At 41.6% G+C, this 17,499-nt stretch overlaps 1 protein-coding gene across 3 annotated transcripts in view; it reads left to right on the top strand.

The window, feature by feature from the left end:
* The window catches only part of ntrk3b (neurotrophic tyrosine kinase, receptor, type 3b), a 229,631-nt gene that overhangs the window by 196,507 nt on the left and 15,625 nt on the right, over positions 1 to 17,499 (top strand). For all 3 annotated transcript variants that reach the window (XM_086311146.1, XM_086311226.1, XM_086311314.1), the window contains 2 exons: positions 6,834 to 7,006; positions 8,863 to 9,106. In XM_086311146.1, coding sequence (XP_086167272.1) covers positions 6,834 to 7,006; positions 8,863 to 9,106 — 417 coding nt within the window. The remainder of the gene's footprint in view (positions 1 to 6,833; positions 7,007 to 8,862; positions 9,107 to 17,499) is intronic.

Genomic DNA, 17,499 nt, shown 5'->3' on the forward strand with positions numbered 1-17,499 from the left:
GTGGAATCGTTCAGCAACCGCAGTAACTCAGCCACACAGAAAGGCACACTGCACAGACTTACTGCACAGAGCAGGATAGCCGAGTGCTGAGGCACGTAGTGTGTAAAAGTCAGTGAGGCTCTGCTGACTCACTAACTGCAGAATTCCAAGCCTCCTCTGGCATTAACATCAGCACAAAAACTGTGCACCGTGATGGTTCATGGAATGATCAAGCAGCTCCTGTAGGTGTAAACTGTAGGTGACCCACTACTTTTGTCCATATGGTGTATCACAGCCCAGTGCACAAACTGACTGCACTTAATTACACAGCCATAGTGGACACCATTCCAGTAAGAACCTTGATATCGGTACTCAGAAAGTAGGATAGCTGATGATATCATTAGGGAATATGAGTTCCTGGGTTGCACAACCGTAACAAGTTCTTTAAGTGTTTAAACCCAGTTGTGGTTTCAGAGAGAGTCTATTTATTTACTGGGTGGTCTATCTTCCTGGTATGTCACCAGTTTTCTGGCAAAGTTACAGGCAAAGTTAAAGTCAAATGCACCAAAAATAACTGTTTATTTTCCTTATATTACAAACATGACACAAGGTACAGCACACAACAGTTCCTCTAAGGAAGTCACTATCTTAACTGTGAGTGCTGGTTACACGATTATCCTTTTCTTTATTGCTTATGCTAAGTTTCCATGTACCTGGCATAGGTGCATATTCTGACACAGTCTTAGGCAAAGCCGAATGAATATGCTGATATTGAATCTGGTGTCTGTCTGCTGGAGTTCTAGTCTTTGTTCCCATCTGGAACCTGCCTTACTTTTTTTTTTTTTTTTTTTTTGCATGTCCCGTTTGGCTCTTTTGCCATCAGAATTGTTGTCTAAAGGCAAAGAAAGATGCCCAACGGATTTACTTTACCAAACTGACCATCCCAGCCTTGCCGTAATGGTCCATTTGATTCACCTTTTATTGTTTATTTTATTTTCACTTACTGAATACGGGACAGACTTGACTGGGGGAGAGAAGGGGAGAAAGAAAGAGGGAAAGAGAAACAGCTGAGAAGAGGGACGGGGGAGAAGGGCAAAAGACAAAAACCAACAGAACGGGCAGGGAAAAAAAATGCATATATCAATCACCTGGATCACCTGCTGAGAAAGAAAAAAGAAAGCAAGCAGAAGAAAACAAGAGTAATAGAATAAACAACATCACAATGATATATGGGAATATGACAGTAAATACTAAATATTAAACATTATTGTGCAGCACATAAGATCAACAGAACACAGTGTGCTTTGAGGTAGGAGCCAAAAAGGGTGTAGTTTGTGGGTGTGATCACCCGTGTGTACACCTGTGAGCATGGACGCGCTTGTTTTTTGTTTTTTAAAAGGTTCCTTCATGTAATAATCTGCTAGAGGGTGTGGGGGGGCCACAGCCCCGTCCTCCAGGGCGTGAAGCAGGTGTGGAGGAGATCAAAACTCCAGACATCCAGAGGCCCCCAGAACACAAGAGACCAAGGAAGACCAACAGAGGGGCAGCTGCGCCACTGTCCCGGAAAGAGCTGACGAGAGTCCCAGATGAGGGCTCACTCAGCAGCCGCGGAGCAGAAGCCAGGGGGGGTTGCAGTGACGCGCCCGTGAGCTCCGCCGGCAGCCAGCTGCGCCTGAGTGACCGAGCCCCAGGCCGAGAGGCCGGGGGCACCCCACCTCCGAAGTGGCCCGAGCGAGCCCCAGGCTCCAGGCCCCGATAAGCGGCCGCCAAGGAGTGTCCAGGCCCCAATAAGCGGCCGCCAAGGAGTGAGCCGGTGTGTACCTGGACGCCCATCCCCGGACACAAAGAACCACCAACGCACCGATGTCTGAGGGGGTCCGCCACTGGCAGGGGAAGTGGTGGTAGGGGGAGATAGGCCTCCAAACCTTGGAGGGCCTGAGATGTCCCCAGAGAGGTGGCGCCTGACACCCAACCTGACATATAGACACAGACATACAGGCACACACAGATACAAACATCCATTCCCACCCTCATGCTCTCATATGCACTTACTCCACACTCAACCAACGTGGAGACAGACATAAAGAGACGTTGTACACACGATCACACTCCCCAAGCGTACTCTACAAACCGGGTCTAGGTGCCCCCGCCCCTGGAGGGGGGAACTGCACCCAGACCCAGGTGGTGTTTCCCTTTTCCCTGCGGTGGGGGGAGGCAGACCGCCCCGACTCCACACTCCAGACCGCAGTCGGACAGCCAACTCCTCCTCCTAGTCCTAGCCCCCCTGCTCCAGCAGGTCGCAGAGAATGGGGGTGAGAGAAGACTCCAAACCTCCCTCCACCCGCTCATTGTAATGTTGATGCATGTGTGTTCTAAGGTGCATTTAAAACCCAGGAGGGCATGGAGCTACCTGCCAGAGAGCAGCAGGTAAGCGCATGGTCCCTCCTGCTAGCCCTCAATGTCTACGTGTATTTAAAATTGAGAGGTGGGCAACGATGCCAGGGGTGGGGTGTACACCCTGATGGTACTTTGGACTCCGTGTATCGTGCCCACCCCCAAGATCCTATATGTATGTGTAATGAGAGTGTGAGTAATGTGAATGTCTAAGTTGTGGGATAAAATTGAGGCAGAGGCAGCCAGAAGGGGACGGGGGGGGACGGGGGGGGGGTAGCCTCCTCTGCACCCTGGTGACATACCCCTACTCCAAGGCCCTGCATGTGTGGGTGGTTGTGGAACCTGCCTTACTAACAGTCAGGGGACCAGCGGCATCTGTCAAAATGGAAGAACGAGCGGAGCAAAGTTAATACCCCTGTGAATTTAATGATTTGTTTTAAAGAGATTGAAGCATTTCAAACCATTGTCCCTGTGTGCCATCACAAAGCTTAATATTAAGTTGTGCTTGGCAGCACCCAGGGTGAATATAAAGAGTTGTCTGAATGGAAAACATGTGAATAAGAGGTTGTGGACTCAGTAAAACTACCTAAAGGGGGGGGGGGGGAGAAAACCACCCTGACCTTGACAACAGAGAAGTGAAATAGTACAGATGAAGGTGATGGAGTATCTGCCTGTAACTTTCTTTTCTCCCTCTTATAGAATTAGCAAATGAGTTTGTGAGTAAACCTTGACCTCCTTAAAACAGAATACTATGTGGATTTTCATCTGAACATTCTCCTGCCTGTGAGAAAGCAGGAACCAGCTCTCTGAATTCTCTTAAAGGTCAACAAAGGGAAAATTCATTGCAGCGCTTTGCCTCAATTTATCGTGTTCAAGCACTTTGGAGGTATTGTTTTGGAGGAATGCCCAGACAAGAAACATTTCCTTAAGAGTGCGGTTTGATTTGGTAATAGAATTTTATGGCCATTTTACCTACTCTGCTGTACATCTCAACCACCTCTAGCATTTCACTGCAAGAAGAGCACATATGAGTAAATGCATTTCCATGCCAAGGTCATTCCATCTGTAATAATGTCAGCAGCAGGCTGGGAAAACAGGAACCAATGCTAAAGAGACTAGGATAATCAACACTCCCTATTTTTCTGTTGCTGATGAACTGCCAAAAGTCTTTTTTTCTCCTCCAGCAGACGCACCAGTAATATATTATTGCATTTATTTGATATTTGTGAAACAAGTACGATTTAGAAAATTATGTGGTCTAGACTTTAAATGAGTTCAGTTTGATCTTACTTCCAGTCAAATCAATTAATGTGTACATCGAGTTCATCTCTACTCCTCAGACAGCTGTAATTGTTTGTAGAAAGATGTATTGTGAGCAGTACAGCTATCTGGCAGCAGCATATTAACAGCAGATCCTTTAAGTCTTGAAAGTTTTAAGTTGGAGGCAGACCAGGACATGCATCAACACCATCTGTCTCCGGTCATGGTTTGTTCTTCATTAATAATTTTCTGTTTTATTTTCAAAATACTAATATTATTTAGAAGTGCCATTGTATGTAATGCTTACTCCATTTGCTTGACTCTCAGGATGTACAGAACCAAGGACATTTCATACTGAATGTTCCTTACTAAATGGTCCAGAGGCAAATACAGATTCCGTCTGTAGTTATAGGAATACCCCTGAAGTCTTCCTTTTTCTCTCTGAACATTTTGTCCACCCATACTGCAACAATGCAAAAGCTTTACCTTGATAATAACAAAAAATTCTGTCCAATATAGAAGGCACATCAATTTGTTGTAAGAAACTATGCTTCCTTGCTTTTACAGGGAGTGCAGAATTATTAGGCAAGTTGTATTTTTGAGGAATAATTTTATTATTGAACAACAACCATGTTCTCAATGAACCCAAAAAACTCATTAATATCAAAGCTGAATGTTTTTGGAAGTAGTTTTTAGTTTTAGCTATTTTAGGGGGATATCTGTGTGTGCAGGTGACTATTACTGTGCATAATTATTAGGCAACTTAACAAAAAACAAATATATACCCATTTCAATTATTTATTTTTACCAGTGACACCAATATAACATCTCCACATTCACAAATATACATTTCTGACATTCAAAAACAAAACAAAAACAAATCAGCGACCAATATAGCCACCTTTCTTTGCAAGGACACTCAAAAGCCTGCCATCCATGGATTCTGTCAGTGTTTTGATCAGTTCACCATCAACATTGCGTGCAGCAGCAACCACAGCCTCCCAGACACTGTTCAGAGAGGTGTACTGTTTTCCCTCCTTGTAAATCTCACATTTGATGATGGACCACAGGTTCTCAATGGGGTTCAGATCAGGTGAACAAGGTGGCCATGTCATTAGTTTTTCTTCTTTTATACCCTTTCTTGCCAGCCACGCTGTGGAGTACTTGGACGCGTGTGATGGAGCATTGTCCTGCATGAAGATCATGTTTTTCTTGAAGGATGCAGACTTCTTCCTGTACCACTGCTTGAAGAAGGTGTCTTCCAGAAACTGGCAGTAGGACTGGGAGTTGAGCTTGACTCCATCCTCAACCCGAAAAGGCCCCACAAGCTCATCTTTGATGATACCAGCCCAAACCAGTACTCCACCTCCACCTTGCTGGCGTCTGAGTCGGACTGGAGCTCTCTGCCCTTTACCAATCCAGCCACGGGCCCATCCATCTGGCCCATCAAGACTCACTCTCATTTCATCAGTCCATAAAACCTTAGAAAAACCAGTCTTGAGATATTTCTTGGCCCAGTCTTGACGTTTCAGCTTGTGTGTCTTGTTCAGTGGTGGTCGTCTTTCAGCCTTTCTTACCTTGGCCATGTCTCTGAGTATTGCACACCTTGTGCTTTTGGGCACTCCAGTGATGTTGCAGCTCTGAAATATGGCCAAACTGGTGGCAAGTGGCATCTTGGCAGCTGCACGCTTGGCTTTTCTCAGTTCATGGGCAGTTATTTTGCGCCTTGGTTTTTCCACACGCTTCTTGCGACCCTGTTGACTATTTTGAATGAAACGCTTGATTGGTCGATGATCACGCTTCAGAAGCTTTGCAATTTTGAGACTGCTGCATCCCTCTGCAAGATATCTCACTATTTTTGACTTTTCTGAGCCTGTCAAGTCCTTCTTTTGACCCATTTTGCCAAAGGAAAGGAACGTTGCCTAATAATTATGCACACCTGATATAGGGTGTTGATGTCATTAGACCACACCCCTTCTCATTACAGAGATGCACATCACCTAATATGCTTAATTGGTAGTAGGCTTTCGAGCCTATACAGCTTGGAGTAAGACAACATGCATGAAGAGGATGATGTGGACAAAATACTCATTTGCCTAATAATTCTGCACTCCCTGTATGGCATCTCAGTGCTGATTTCCTAAAAGTACGGCGCTTAAAGTGAGCAAATAAATTCTTAAATTACTGTAGTGACAAATTAACAGTGACAAAAAGTGAACTTCCATCCATCTCTATTTAGGAACAAAAATATTTGTGCATCAGTAAAAGTTCAGTGGAAACAAATAATAACTCCTGGCATACATGAAGCATGTGACCACTTGGATTAAATATCATATTTTCAACATGTATTTTACACCTATATCAGGTCGGGCTAGTAGTATTTTACACACATCATCTCATTGTGCCCTTGTTCGTTTGGTAAATTGAAACTTAACAGCCTCCAGCTTTTCATTTCTGCTGCATAAGAAAAAGGAAATGAAAAAAAAAAACATGCTGATGTTTAGAAAATAACATTTGGCTTGTTCTCTAGTTGAGTTTATCTCGCTAACCCTTGCTGATTAGCATAATTATTATTTATTTATTTATTTATTTATTTTATTGGGAACCTTGAAGGTTCTTATGTCCTCAGATTTCATGGTAATCCACGCAGGCAATTTCTCTCAAAACCTGGGTTGTCAAGGTCATGGTGGCATGTGAGGGTGAATCAAGGACTAACTAAAACTGTCAGATAGTCTAGCATACTAAGTGGATGATTCTCATTTGGAAGACAGAAGCCAACCTGAATCAATCAGGGCAAGAAAAAGTTGTATCCTCTAAAAGCTGAAGCGAGCTTTCTCTGATGTTGTTGTTGAAGTGGTTGCCTTATTTTGCTGGCAGAGCTAAACATGTAGCAATTAATGCACCACACTGTAGATCATTTTAAAGTGTTAATAAAAATGTATCTGTCAGTGCCTGATACCAGGAAAAGCAGCAATTTTCTATTGATTGATCACTCAAATTTAGCAGATTTAGCAGATCTTTTTCAGAACCATGAAACCGTTCACTGGTAAAGTAAATAGTAAGTATCAACAGGATGCAAAGGATGATTGATTCCCCAATGGCACGTAAATGAAGACTTCATGATTTTTTTTAGATCCTGGATAACAAACCAGTGTAGTTTTCAAAATATGTAAATCTGACTTTTTTATTTCTCCTTTCAGACTCTTAAAGATCCCAACCTGTCAGCCAGGAAGGACTTCCAGAGAGAGGCCGAGCTGCTGACCAACCTGCAGCATGACCACATTGTTAAGTTTTATGGCGTGTGCGTAGATGGAGACCCTCTCATTATGGTGTTCGAATACATGAAACATGGAGACCTCAACAAATTCCTCAGGTAAAGTTTTTATTATTGAAAATTTAACATTTCTTGAAATTAGGAGGTTAACTTAACAATGCAAATATGTGCGAGTATGTTGGAACTACGCACCGGCTCATTCACAATACGTACAGTAAATGAAAGTAAGACTAAAAACCTGAAATTCTTTTGTGAAATAGCTGCCGCAAATATCCGGCTTGCTTCACAGCTTTGTGCGTTAGCAAACACGAGTGCTTTAGTGCTTTTGTTCCATAATGTCAGACTGTACCAAGGGAAGTGACCTCTGATAAGCTTCAACAAAAGTGACACGATGCCGGTACAGCAAGCTCTTTGGTAATGGGAAGCTTCACTGGAGTTGATGTCAGTGTGCAAAGAAGGAATCTGGGAAAGAAGTCTGCTATTTCAAGAGTGTACACAGCAGCAGCAGTGTGTATGCACGTGCACGTGTGTGTGTGTGTGTGGTCGATCTTGTTTTTGAAATTTCAGCAATAGTTGAAAAGATGACATGTTACGATGGAGTGTGAGTGTGAATGTCTGTGTGCATTCAAGAGTGCGTGAAGACTTTCTGTTGGGAAATCATTCCTGAAATGAAAGGCAATGTCGCGAATGATGAAATTCTTTCATGCAAGGTGCAAGACGCAGCTGATTCTTGGTCTGTTGGTCCTGTTGGTCACATTTAAGAGATGAGATGTGCAGGGAATCAATAGGAGTGAATACAAGATCTAACGTGCAGGTCCAAATTCAACCTTCAGATAAGCAGCAGGGCACCCTGCTCTTATTCACCTATTACTGTATGTCTGTGAAGTATAATAAGAAGCAGAAAGGCGAAAGAAAAAGTACTACTAATCCGCCAACAGCAGAGTGAAATTATAACAGACACACTAAAAACAAGAGGAAAATTGAGCTGCAATAAAATTCTGACTTGGGGATGGAAAAACAGGCCGAGAGAGTGAGAGAGCGGTAGTCCTCCCTGCATGACACCTGGTCTGTAATCAAAGTGACGAGAAGGTGATGAGAACAGCAGGAAGTCTTCACAGGAAATGAGTTCTTCATCGTCACCCAGAAACCTGCAGTCAACCTGTTCTGGTAAATGTACAGTCCTGTGATGAAAATCCAGAGACTTGGTTAAAATTCCTGACAAGTTGGCTTACATGAAACTTTTGCCAAAGAAAAAAATCTCTAAGCTCACAGCTTACGACCACAGAATTAAAAACAACAGACACATAACAGTTTATCGCTGCCAGTAAAGCAGTGCTTGCAGAGTATAGTTCATTTGTTAATATTTCTAACAGTCTCGCTTTATTATGGTAATTATCCTCAATAGGTACAAAGAGGCACATATATTGCCAGGATAAGGGTTTATTAGTAGTATAAGGAGCTTTGGATTACTTCTTAAAGAGGCAGGCTCGTTCAACATGTAGAATGTTCTCTAAAGGGTCCTATAGCCAGTAATTAAAGTGTAGCTATGAAACTTACAGTAGGAGAGAAGAAATAACAGAGTTCACTTTCTAATGAATAATAAGTTGGTTTCATAAGACAAGGCTGGAGAATGGCTTGGGCATTAGACTGTTGTGCTTTAAACCTGCATTCTTTCAAATGGCCAGCAGGGGGTGACTCCTCTGGAGCAAAAAGAAGTCTGGTTGTGTACAAGTCTGTGAGAAAAGAACCCTTCAGCTGCCTTAATCTATGCTCAGTAAACACCTTCCCGATGAGTTTTTGGTCTTAATTGCATCCTTCAAATTTGACTGGACACAACATGATAATTCAAGTCTAACTGTAAAATAATACCACAGAGCTCAAGTCAGCATTATCCAGAATCCACCAATATAAATACAAGTACATCAAATCATCATCCACTATTCTTTGTAATACAGAGCCCACGGCCCAGATGCCATGATCCTGGTAGATGGCCAGCCACTGCAGTCCAACGGAGAGCTGGGCCTTTCCCAGATGCTGCACATTGCCACCCAGATTGCCTCAGGCATGGTTTACCTGGCCTCCCAGCACTTTGTGCACAGAGATCTGGCTACCCGCAACTGCCTGGTGGGCAACGGCCTGCTGGTGAAGATTGGAGACTTCGGCATGTCCAGGGACATCTACAGCAGTGACTACTACAGGGTAAGCGTCAGCCGGTATTGTTTGGTTCGCTTGTTATTTTTGATTAAAAGAAAGAGCTGTTTGCAAGCGTGAGTGAGGCCGAAACGATTTAAACTTTTTCCACACCTCAGACAATTCTGCCATATTCACTTGGCCTCTTCTCTATGTTATCTTGTAATAAAGCCTTTGTAGTTCTTAGTAAGAAACATATTTCTAATGGGTGAAGGGTGTTACTCTGCTGCGTCATTTTATTAAATTTTTCTTTTCTGAGGAGAGTTATCAGCTCTCCCATCCATAATACAGCCCCAGGACTGCACAGCCAGCTATACATGCAGGCAAGGATGGAGCTGTTTAGCAGCATGGTATGAGATGAGATGAGCCTGCTGAGCCTCTAGCCTAATGCTTAAAGGCTTGTTTATATAGCGTCCAATTCATGTCTTCTCTACTGTTTAACACGATTAGCGACGATGAATGCCAGGCGGCAACTACTTTGCTGAAGAATTTAGCATTTTTGCTGAACAAATATGTGGAGTGATGGCTGCTACAGATCTGGCTGCTTTAAAAAGCCTGGGCCTGTGAAATGACTTTAGGTGCGCCTGATTCTGTTTTCCCAGCGTGACAGCTGGGACAGTTCGGACATTGCTTGGGGCAACGCCAGCAGTTATGAAGTACTTGCCTGCTGGGTAAGCAGCTCTGCACGCATGAAATAATGTCTGAGGAAATTTGAGGGGAGATGCTTTTAGCAGTTGGTGCATGGGTCCATGTCCATCCACAATCTGTGTAACGGACATAAGAGCGATTAAGCTTATTTGTTCTTCTTATGAAGTAATTATTGCCAGATTCTGTGTGTACTTTTCAATGGCTGGGCTCTCATTGGGCAAAAGGGTTTCATAAAGTTAAGCTGAGGAAAAGTGTTGAGAAGACCACTGTAAAATTTAAAACACAAACATATATGTTTTCATTTCAAGTGTGACTTCAAACTCAGTCATTTTAAGCATATTTGATGTTTTTGTGCACATGAAGCTACTTAATCTTTAGAATATTAAAGACTTCTCTAATATTCAGTGATATAGTTTGATGACATGTTCATTTGTCAGCCACACTTCTGAAATATATTATTCAATGCTATCAATAAGCTTACCATCAATAATTTATAAAGTGGAAGACTGAAAATAGTAGTAGATTTAAAAAGTGGTAGTGTTGTTACCTTTGTTATGGAAAAAAATATATATTGTTGATCATTTTGAGAATAGTGTCGAAATTTCGAGATTAAAGTCCAAAATCTATTTTGAGAAAAAAGTCGAAATGTGGAGATTTCATTGTTGTTTCAAGTACTCTATATCCTGCTACACCTTCTCCAAAATGCCTTGTTTGTAGGGCTGAACGATTATGGAAAATAATCTAATTGCGATTTTTTGCCCCAATATTGCGATTGCGATGCGATATGCGATTATTTTTTAAGGTCTTTGTCTTCTGTATTATTAAACAAAGACAAGCAATACATCATATAGTATGGCCAATACTATATTACATTAATTTTAAACTGTTCTTTCCTGGAAGACAGACCTCTGTTATGATGACATGAGGTGATGCATGAATTGATGACTGACATTTTTATTTAACTTCTTCAATCACAACAGTATATTTGAACATACACAATAGTTTATTTTTAGCTTACAAACATCTGAGCATAAAGTGCTGACAAGCAACCCTGGTGTAAACATGAAAATGAAAGTCAGTACAATGTGCAGATTGCAGAAATATACATAAACAAAATCAGTGGCTTTACCACACTCAGTTTTTCGACATCTGTGAACTACTAGACAGTCATTCAATTAAAAAATAATATTAAATAAATAAAACTAATAAATAAAAAATACACACAGCTTACTGATCTCTGCAGTCAGTAACATTACACATAAAGTGCAAACATAATAGCAATTGTATAAACACACACACAAACACGCCTTTAAAGTTTAAAGGCGTGAAATTGGACGGTCTAGCCTTCTGATTAGCGTCACCGCTGTCTCGGTGGAGTTTAATAAACTCGGCCGTCTGCTTCTTGCTATCTAAAATATAACCAGACACTGGTGTAAATTCTCGACTGTCTCATACTTCTGTTTAATAAGTTTTCTGTTTGACGTTTAGTCAGCTGTGTGAAAACCAAGGAGGAACCCACCCGGGGGATTAATAAAGTTTTATTTTATCTAATCTAATAACTTTAATCTCAGCCAAACCGATTTACTCACGAACAAACAAAACACTGAAAAAAGCCCAACAATGACATTTTTAGGTTGTCTAAGTGACTTATATATTACGTTTAACCCGAGCAGCGAAACTCCGCGGTGATCTGAAAATGATGTGCCGGGAGTTGTGCCGTTCTCGGCCGCATCAGTAACCCTCGAGCTCCCGGCTAGCTGTCGAGCTGGTGGGTAGCAGACGCCTCTGAAAACGTCGAAGCACTTTTGCAAATATGGGATATCTTGATAAACCGAGCAGATATTTGATGTTTACAAAGCTACTTTCTCGCCTGAAAATATGTTAAAAGTTTATTTTGTGACCCAGAAAGATTAGTATGAGTAATTTTAAAACTTAGTAGCGGCCGCCATTGCTGGAAACTGGAGTTTGGCTGGGCCGCGCTATGAATTCTGGGATATGGTAGTAATTTGGACAGCCTTCGGCGCGTCGCTGTGACGTAATCGGTCTACAAATGCGGCCTCAGGAGGATGCAGCCCATGAATTTGGACATGTCCAGAGTATAATCGCAGCCTTTGCGGTTAGAAAATTGCACTTGATCATGTCGCGATATTATCGCAAATGCGATATATCGTTCAGCCCTACTTGTTTGGATGAGTTAGTGAAATAAATTGATCAGCTGTCTCGTGAAACAACATCCATCCTCTTTATTGGACGAGGGTGTAACCATCGATAACCTTGCATCTGTCCATTACCAGCCATTTCATGTTCTATGAATCTACTCTTCTGAGTTTGTGTGTTTTTCCATCTGACCAGATGCATGTTTCTGCACCATCTTTTCAACATCCTTATACTGATAACCACACTGTGTTTATGTGCTAAAAGAGAAATCATTTCCTTCCTTGTTACTTAAACCAATTCTGAAGTGTGATTTAGGGTACTTCAGGGTACAGCAGCTGTGCCAGTTTGTCTTGAAACAACAAATGTAATCTCCACATTTTGAATCATTCTCAAAATGATCAATAAGATATATTTTTTCTTACTTTGGCCCTAATACTCAGCAACAGAACAACAAACACTGTCATAAACATAAACAGACAAATGAAACTATTACAATCTACAACTGATTGAACACAACATTTAAGAGCAGCTACACTGACAAACTTTTAAAATGAAATCTCTCCACTACAGCCCGAATCAGTTTGAGATGCTTCCAGTAGAAAGTAGTGGCATATTTGTTAAATAAGTGTGGTTTGCAGAGACGCAAATCTGATCTCCTGTACTAGATATGATGCACTCATTTAAAAAAAAAAAAAACTAAAAAAAAAACCTTAATCTAACAAATGTAAAATAGTTAGCTTGTATATAATCAGCATTTGTGAGCTGGAGATAGAAAAAAAAAAAAAAAGATTTTGACCTAGAGGTCACAAGAAAAAGAGAAAGAGAAAAAAAACCAAGAGCTTTGCAAACAAGATTTTCAATGTTTGATACAGTTCAGGTAATAACACCTAAAACCTTAGTACAAGTTTGACCATTTCAGCGTCATCTGAGCAATATGTCTGTCCGGGTCATCGTAGTCTAACTGTCAGAACTGAAGAAGCTTCTCGGATGAGAGGTGAAACGTCTTCAAGCAACTTAAAGAAGTCCAGACGCTTTTCTTTCCAAGCTCCTTAGTCATCTGAGCAGTTTTACTTGAGCATCTCAGATCTTAGAGAAAGTAGAGGGTCATTTGCATTTAACACAGACTAAGTGGAGTAAAATGGGACTGTACAATATCCTAGATCATTTGTACATATGTAGGTTACATGTGTAGTAATCCCATCATGGAAATAATCCATTGAATGCAGGAAAGAAGGGTGATTAAGATCCAGAAAAATTATGCTGTCTCAATAATAATTAAATTGAAAACAAATTTGCAGCATGGCCCAGAGACTGTAGAGTCCATCCACAAAGGTGGCTTGGTCAGCTGTGCCCAAGCCCTTGGACAAATTACAAGGTATTGTGCTAGGTTATTTTCTAGTGCTGACTTTATATTATGATTGAATATTAGAATTTAGAATGATAAACAGCTAAATGACACATTGGAGAAAATTCTCTTCCCTTTAACTGTGAGCCCCTTCATGGAGCTCATGGTTGGATAATAGCTCTTGGTAGCTGTAGTGGTTCTTTGTGGACAAGTAAAGTTTAAAACAGACTGTTTCTTCATTTTAGTTAAGAACCCATTTTATTTTCTCAGTCACAACCGATTTAGCAGCAGATACCAATCAGCTGGAAGATTAAATGGTTCAGTTGTCTGTTGCTGTTTTAACAATTATAAGCTTAATATATCAGTACTGTGAGTTATTGGCTTGGTCTCAAAAGAAAGTAATTTCAAGAAGATTTAACAGATATAAAGCCAAATTGGGCAACCAGGGGATGTTTGACATGTTTTGTAAGCATTTAAGATTTTGTTTGTGTGAGTGAAACATGCAGTATAATATATTTAAGGGAGTGGGAAGCTGGGATCATGGGGGACCATTTCCTTGATATGTTCTGCTGGTTGTATGGGGTGTCCGTGCAGAGCAGGTTGGACATGAGGGTGATAAGGTGAGTCTCCAAGCACACCTTATCACCCTGACTACCACCAGCAGAGGTCTCAGGTGGGGGTGATGAGCTCAGTCTCCAAACATGGTATGCTCCCCATTGACAGATGAAAACAAGCAGATGGTTGTTCTTGTGTAGTTATGCTCTGCGTAGGCTAACAAAGGGGCTAGGGGTAAACGCACACACGCACACACACACACACAGTGGGACAGTGAAAAAAAAGGCCTTGCAGGAACAGCTGGGTGGGAGTCAGTCTGAGTAACTTTTCCAGTTGAACGTTAGCTTCAAACTCTGTGGTGAATTTATTGGAGAAATTTTAGATGGTTGAATAATTTATTGAATAATTTACTGAATCAGCACACACACACACAGTCTCTGCAGTGAGGAATGGAAATATTTTTTAAATCACTATGTTGGGTTAGACAGAAACCAGAGAAATGGTTTGTAGAAGAAGAAAAAGGGAACCAGTCTTAGTTTGAATTTATCGTGTATTTGTGTGCATTTGGATGTGTGTGGCCTGAATTGCAGTGAAGCTGCTGTTTGGTGCGATGGGATAGCATCAGTGCCCACCTACACATAGGAATATTGACAGAGCCCGGAGATAAGGCGCTCCTAACAGTATTGGACACTTTCCCTGTGTTGAGTGATTATAAATAGCAGCGTCCTGCCAAGAGTACAATACTGCCATAGCTGACTAGTCGTATCCATGCTCGTTGCCCAAAAGACACTTTGCAGCAGGAGGGAGCAACTTCAAGAAAAAGACAAATATTGTCCTAAATCACTTCCATCTGTCACATCCTCACACTGTAGGCACATACCTTTGTGTTGTTTCAAAGGAGACAACTGCATGAGCTAGTGCAGGCCGACGGCAGCACCCGAGCCTGCTCTGAAGTTGTTTTATACCAGTACCTCGCGATATATCAGGAAATGTTTTTCCTGGGCTCGGAGAGTGAGGCACTGAATTATACATGGTTAGGTGGGCAAAATGACAGGTGGCTAGGCATTAAAGCTGCAAGAATGAAAAGCAAGTCATTGCTGTTTTTGTTTTTCTGTTGTTGTTTTCGGAAGTTTCAGAAGCATCTGCAGGATAGATGAAGGGGCTCATGCAGGTTGTCTAAGAGTGTTATGTTGAATGTTCTGTCTAATCAGGAGTCCAAGGCAGCTTCTGATTTGTAAGAGTAATTAACAGCAATTTTGCAATTAGTGTCATATTCTGCTCCCAAGGCATGGAAAAGTGAAAAGTTTTCAGTCTGGTTACTTGAAAGCTGCAGTCAGACTGTAATGCTGTGCACCAATTCTTCTAGTTTAAATAGAGGGTTGGACTCATTTTATTAACACGGACATAGAGGTTCTTCTCAGATGATAATACGTAAAGGCTTACTTTCTTTTTACTTTTTCAACAGTTCTTATTAAAATTATCCAGGATTTTTACCTTCAGTGTTTTCATTTAGCAAAGTTTGCGTTGTTTCTCATTTCTGTGAGCGCTGTGGGAAGTGGTGCTTGTGTGAAATGTGATTATGTACTCATGATTTTATATTTTCATTGTAAGTGTGGAAGATTAGGAAACTTAAACTTAAGTGATTTTATCTAGAGTGCTGAGGTGGGGAAGACTGGAGGCAGGACAGTTGAAGGGGGTGGTACAATGGGCGGGACACCGAACCCATAAGATTTTGTTGACTTCCGGTTGTGAGCCAGACCTCGCTAGACGTAGCGGAAGTAGGCTAGTTAGCTAGGTCTCCGGATGCATCTGTATTTTATTGTGAAGTGCAAAGAAAGACGTCTGATTTTGGAAATAAAAGTCTCCGCCCGATCGCTACCATCAAAAAGAATCCGTGAAGTCGACGTACTTAAACAGCGCAAAACTGTCTAAATGTAAAGCTGATAATTAACAAGGATCAAAAATATGTGTCCGGTAAACCTTGCTTGGGTAAATAAGGAGAACAAAAATCCATATCTTACACTTAGTATTTCTTAGGAAAATTGAAATGATTTTAGAGACACTGACTCATGGATATGGACTATGGGATATCGAACACTGTTACAATCTAATGACTCATTTTCAAGGACTTGTTCTTAGTGTCTCTGCCAGAAAGCCCGTGCTTACCTGCACTGCCTTTCTTTGAAGAAAAATGGTCACCAGGTTTCTCTTATTTTTCAAGGATCAAAGAAACGCTCCTCTGCTGCATTATTTATCAAGCACAAGCTCCGCAAAATTGTGTGCAGCTTGGTGCTAATGAGTACACAGGCCATATTTATTATTTCTGCATGGAGGGATAAAAAAAGTCTGTTCTACCATTCCCCTTAGGTTTCTTTTGTTTTGTTCTTGTCTCTTTGCCTAGAACACAGCTGTCTTATATGATGGCTGCCGTATGGAGTAATAAATTTAGAAAATGTTTTTGCTTTCTTGTTGCGACGTAAATGGAGAGATTGATGGCACTCTTATACCTCTATGGGATATTTAAAGATAAAGCCAGCATCTGGTTAGCGTAACCTGACACAAAGATTGGAAATCATTAAAAAAAACAAATATTTGTTTCTTTTTTCAGTCCAAACAAGTTCCAAGCTATTTTTTTAAAATACTGTATGAGCCATTTTTCAATCTAAGAGATGTTTGCATGGAGTACAATCAGCAACTGTAGAGGGACTTTGGCAGTGACCCTGTGGACTAATGTCAAAGGGGTCCTTGTCCTGTTAGGATGAATCAGGATGTGCAGAGCCACAAACATGTCAGGCTCTCATATTGTTTTGTACCATCACTTTATCATCAATACTGCTTCTTTTATTATACAATTATATTGTAAATCGTATAATCTTGACACTGATCACTGGTTTGCACTTTACATTTAACCCACTGTATTTGTTCTATTGAAGTGTCCAGACATTTCCAAACCCAGCTGTATCTAAATAATTCATATTCAAGATGCAGTTCAAAGTCAGCAACAACAATGAGGCCCTACCTTTCTCCTCATTGTAGTATCAGCCTGGCGAGCTAGATACAGAAAATAAAGTACAATTGCATGATAGCTATAGTGAAGTGTGTGTGTGTGTGTGTGTGTGTGTGTGTGTGCGCGCGCGCGCGCCTGTTTAAAAAAATAAATACCTTCAGAAAGTTTCACCACCCACTGGCGTGCAGTAGATACCACTTTATCTCCACTTGGCAGCAGCGCAGCAGGTAGAAACCTAATGGACATCATAGCCTCTAAAAGTGAACTTGTGTTCGTTGCTGTTTGAGCTGGGAGAGCAGAGATAGCAACACGGTTAAAGCAGGGAGAGAGAGTGTCTCAAGATGGTTATCGGGGCCCTTTAAGATGTCTGGGGCCTCCTAGGGCTCCCTACAGGCCACGGTGCGCCCATCGAAGAGCCCGACTGGGGCAGTAATCTATCCCCCTGCCATGCTGCTGTGCTCTCCACGCCGTTAATCCAATCACTCCCCTGCTACGGTGGGACAGGCAGAGCACTAATCCAGTTTACACAGCAACAAAAAAAGCCCCAGACTCATTCCTCACTCCCCGCAGAGCATTGCCAGCTTCTTGATGTGACATTGAGTGAGAAAGATGAGGATAATTACAGGGGCAATTATTTTATTTTTATTATGTGTTCAGCTTTTTTTTTCCTTTTCCCCCATGTTCCAAGCT

Source organism: Aulonocara sp. 'chitande type north' Nkhata Bay, linkage group LG1 (assembly GCF_057382095.1).
Source record: "Aulonocara sp. 'chitande type north' Nkhata Bay isolate Kocher_YH1m ecotype deep benthic linkage group LG1, A_spYH_male_GT1.1, whole genome shotgun sequence".
NCBI lineage: Eukaryota > Metazoa > Chordata > Actinopteri > Cichliformes > Cichlidae > Aulonocara > Aulonocara sp. 'chitande type north' Nkhata Bay.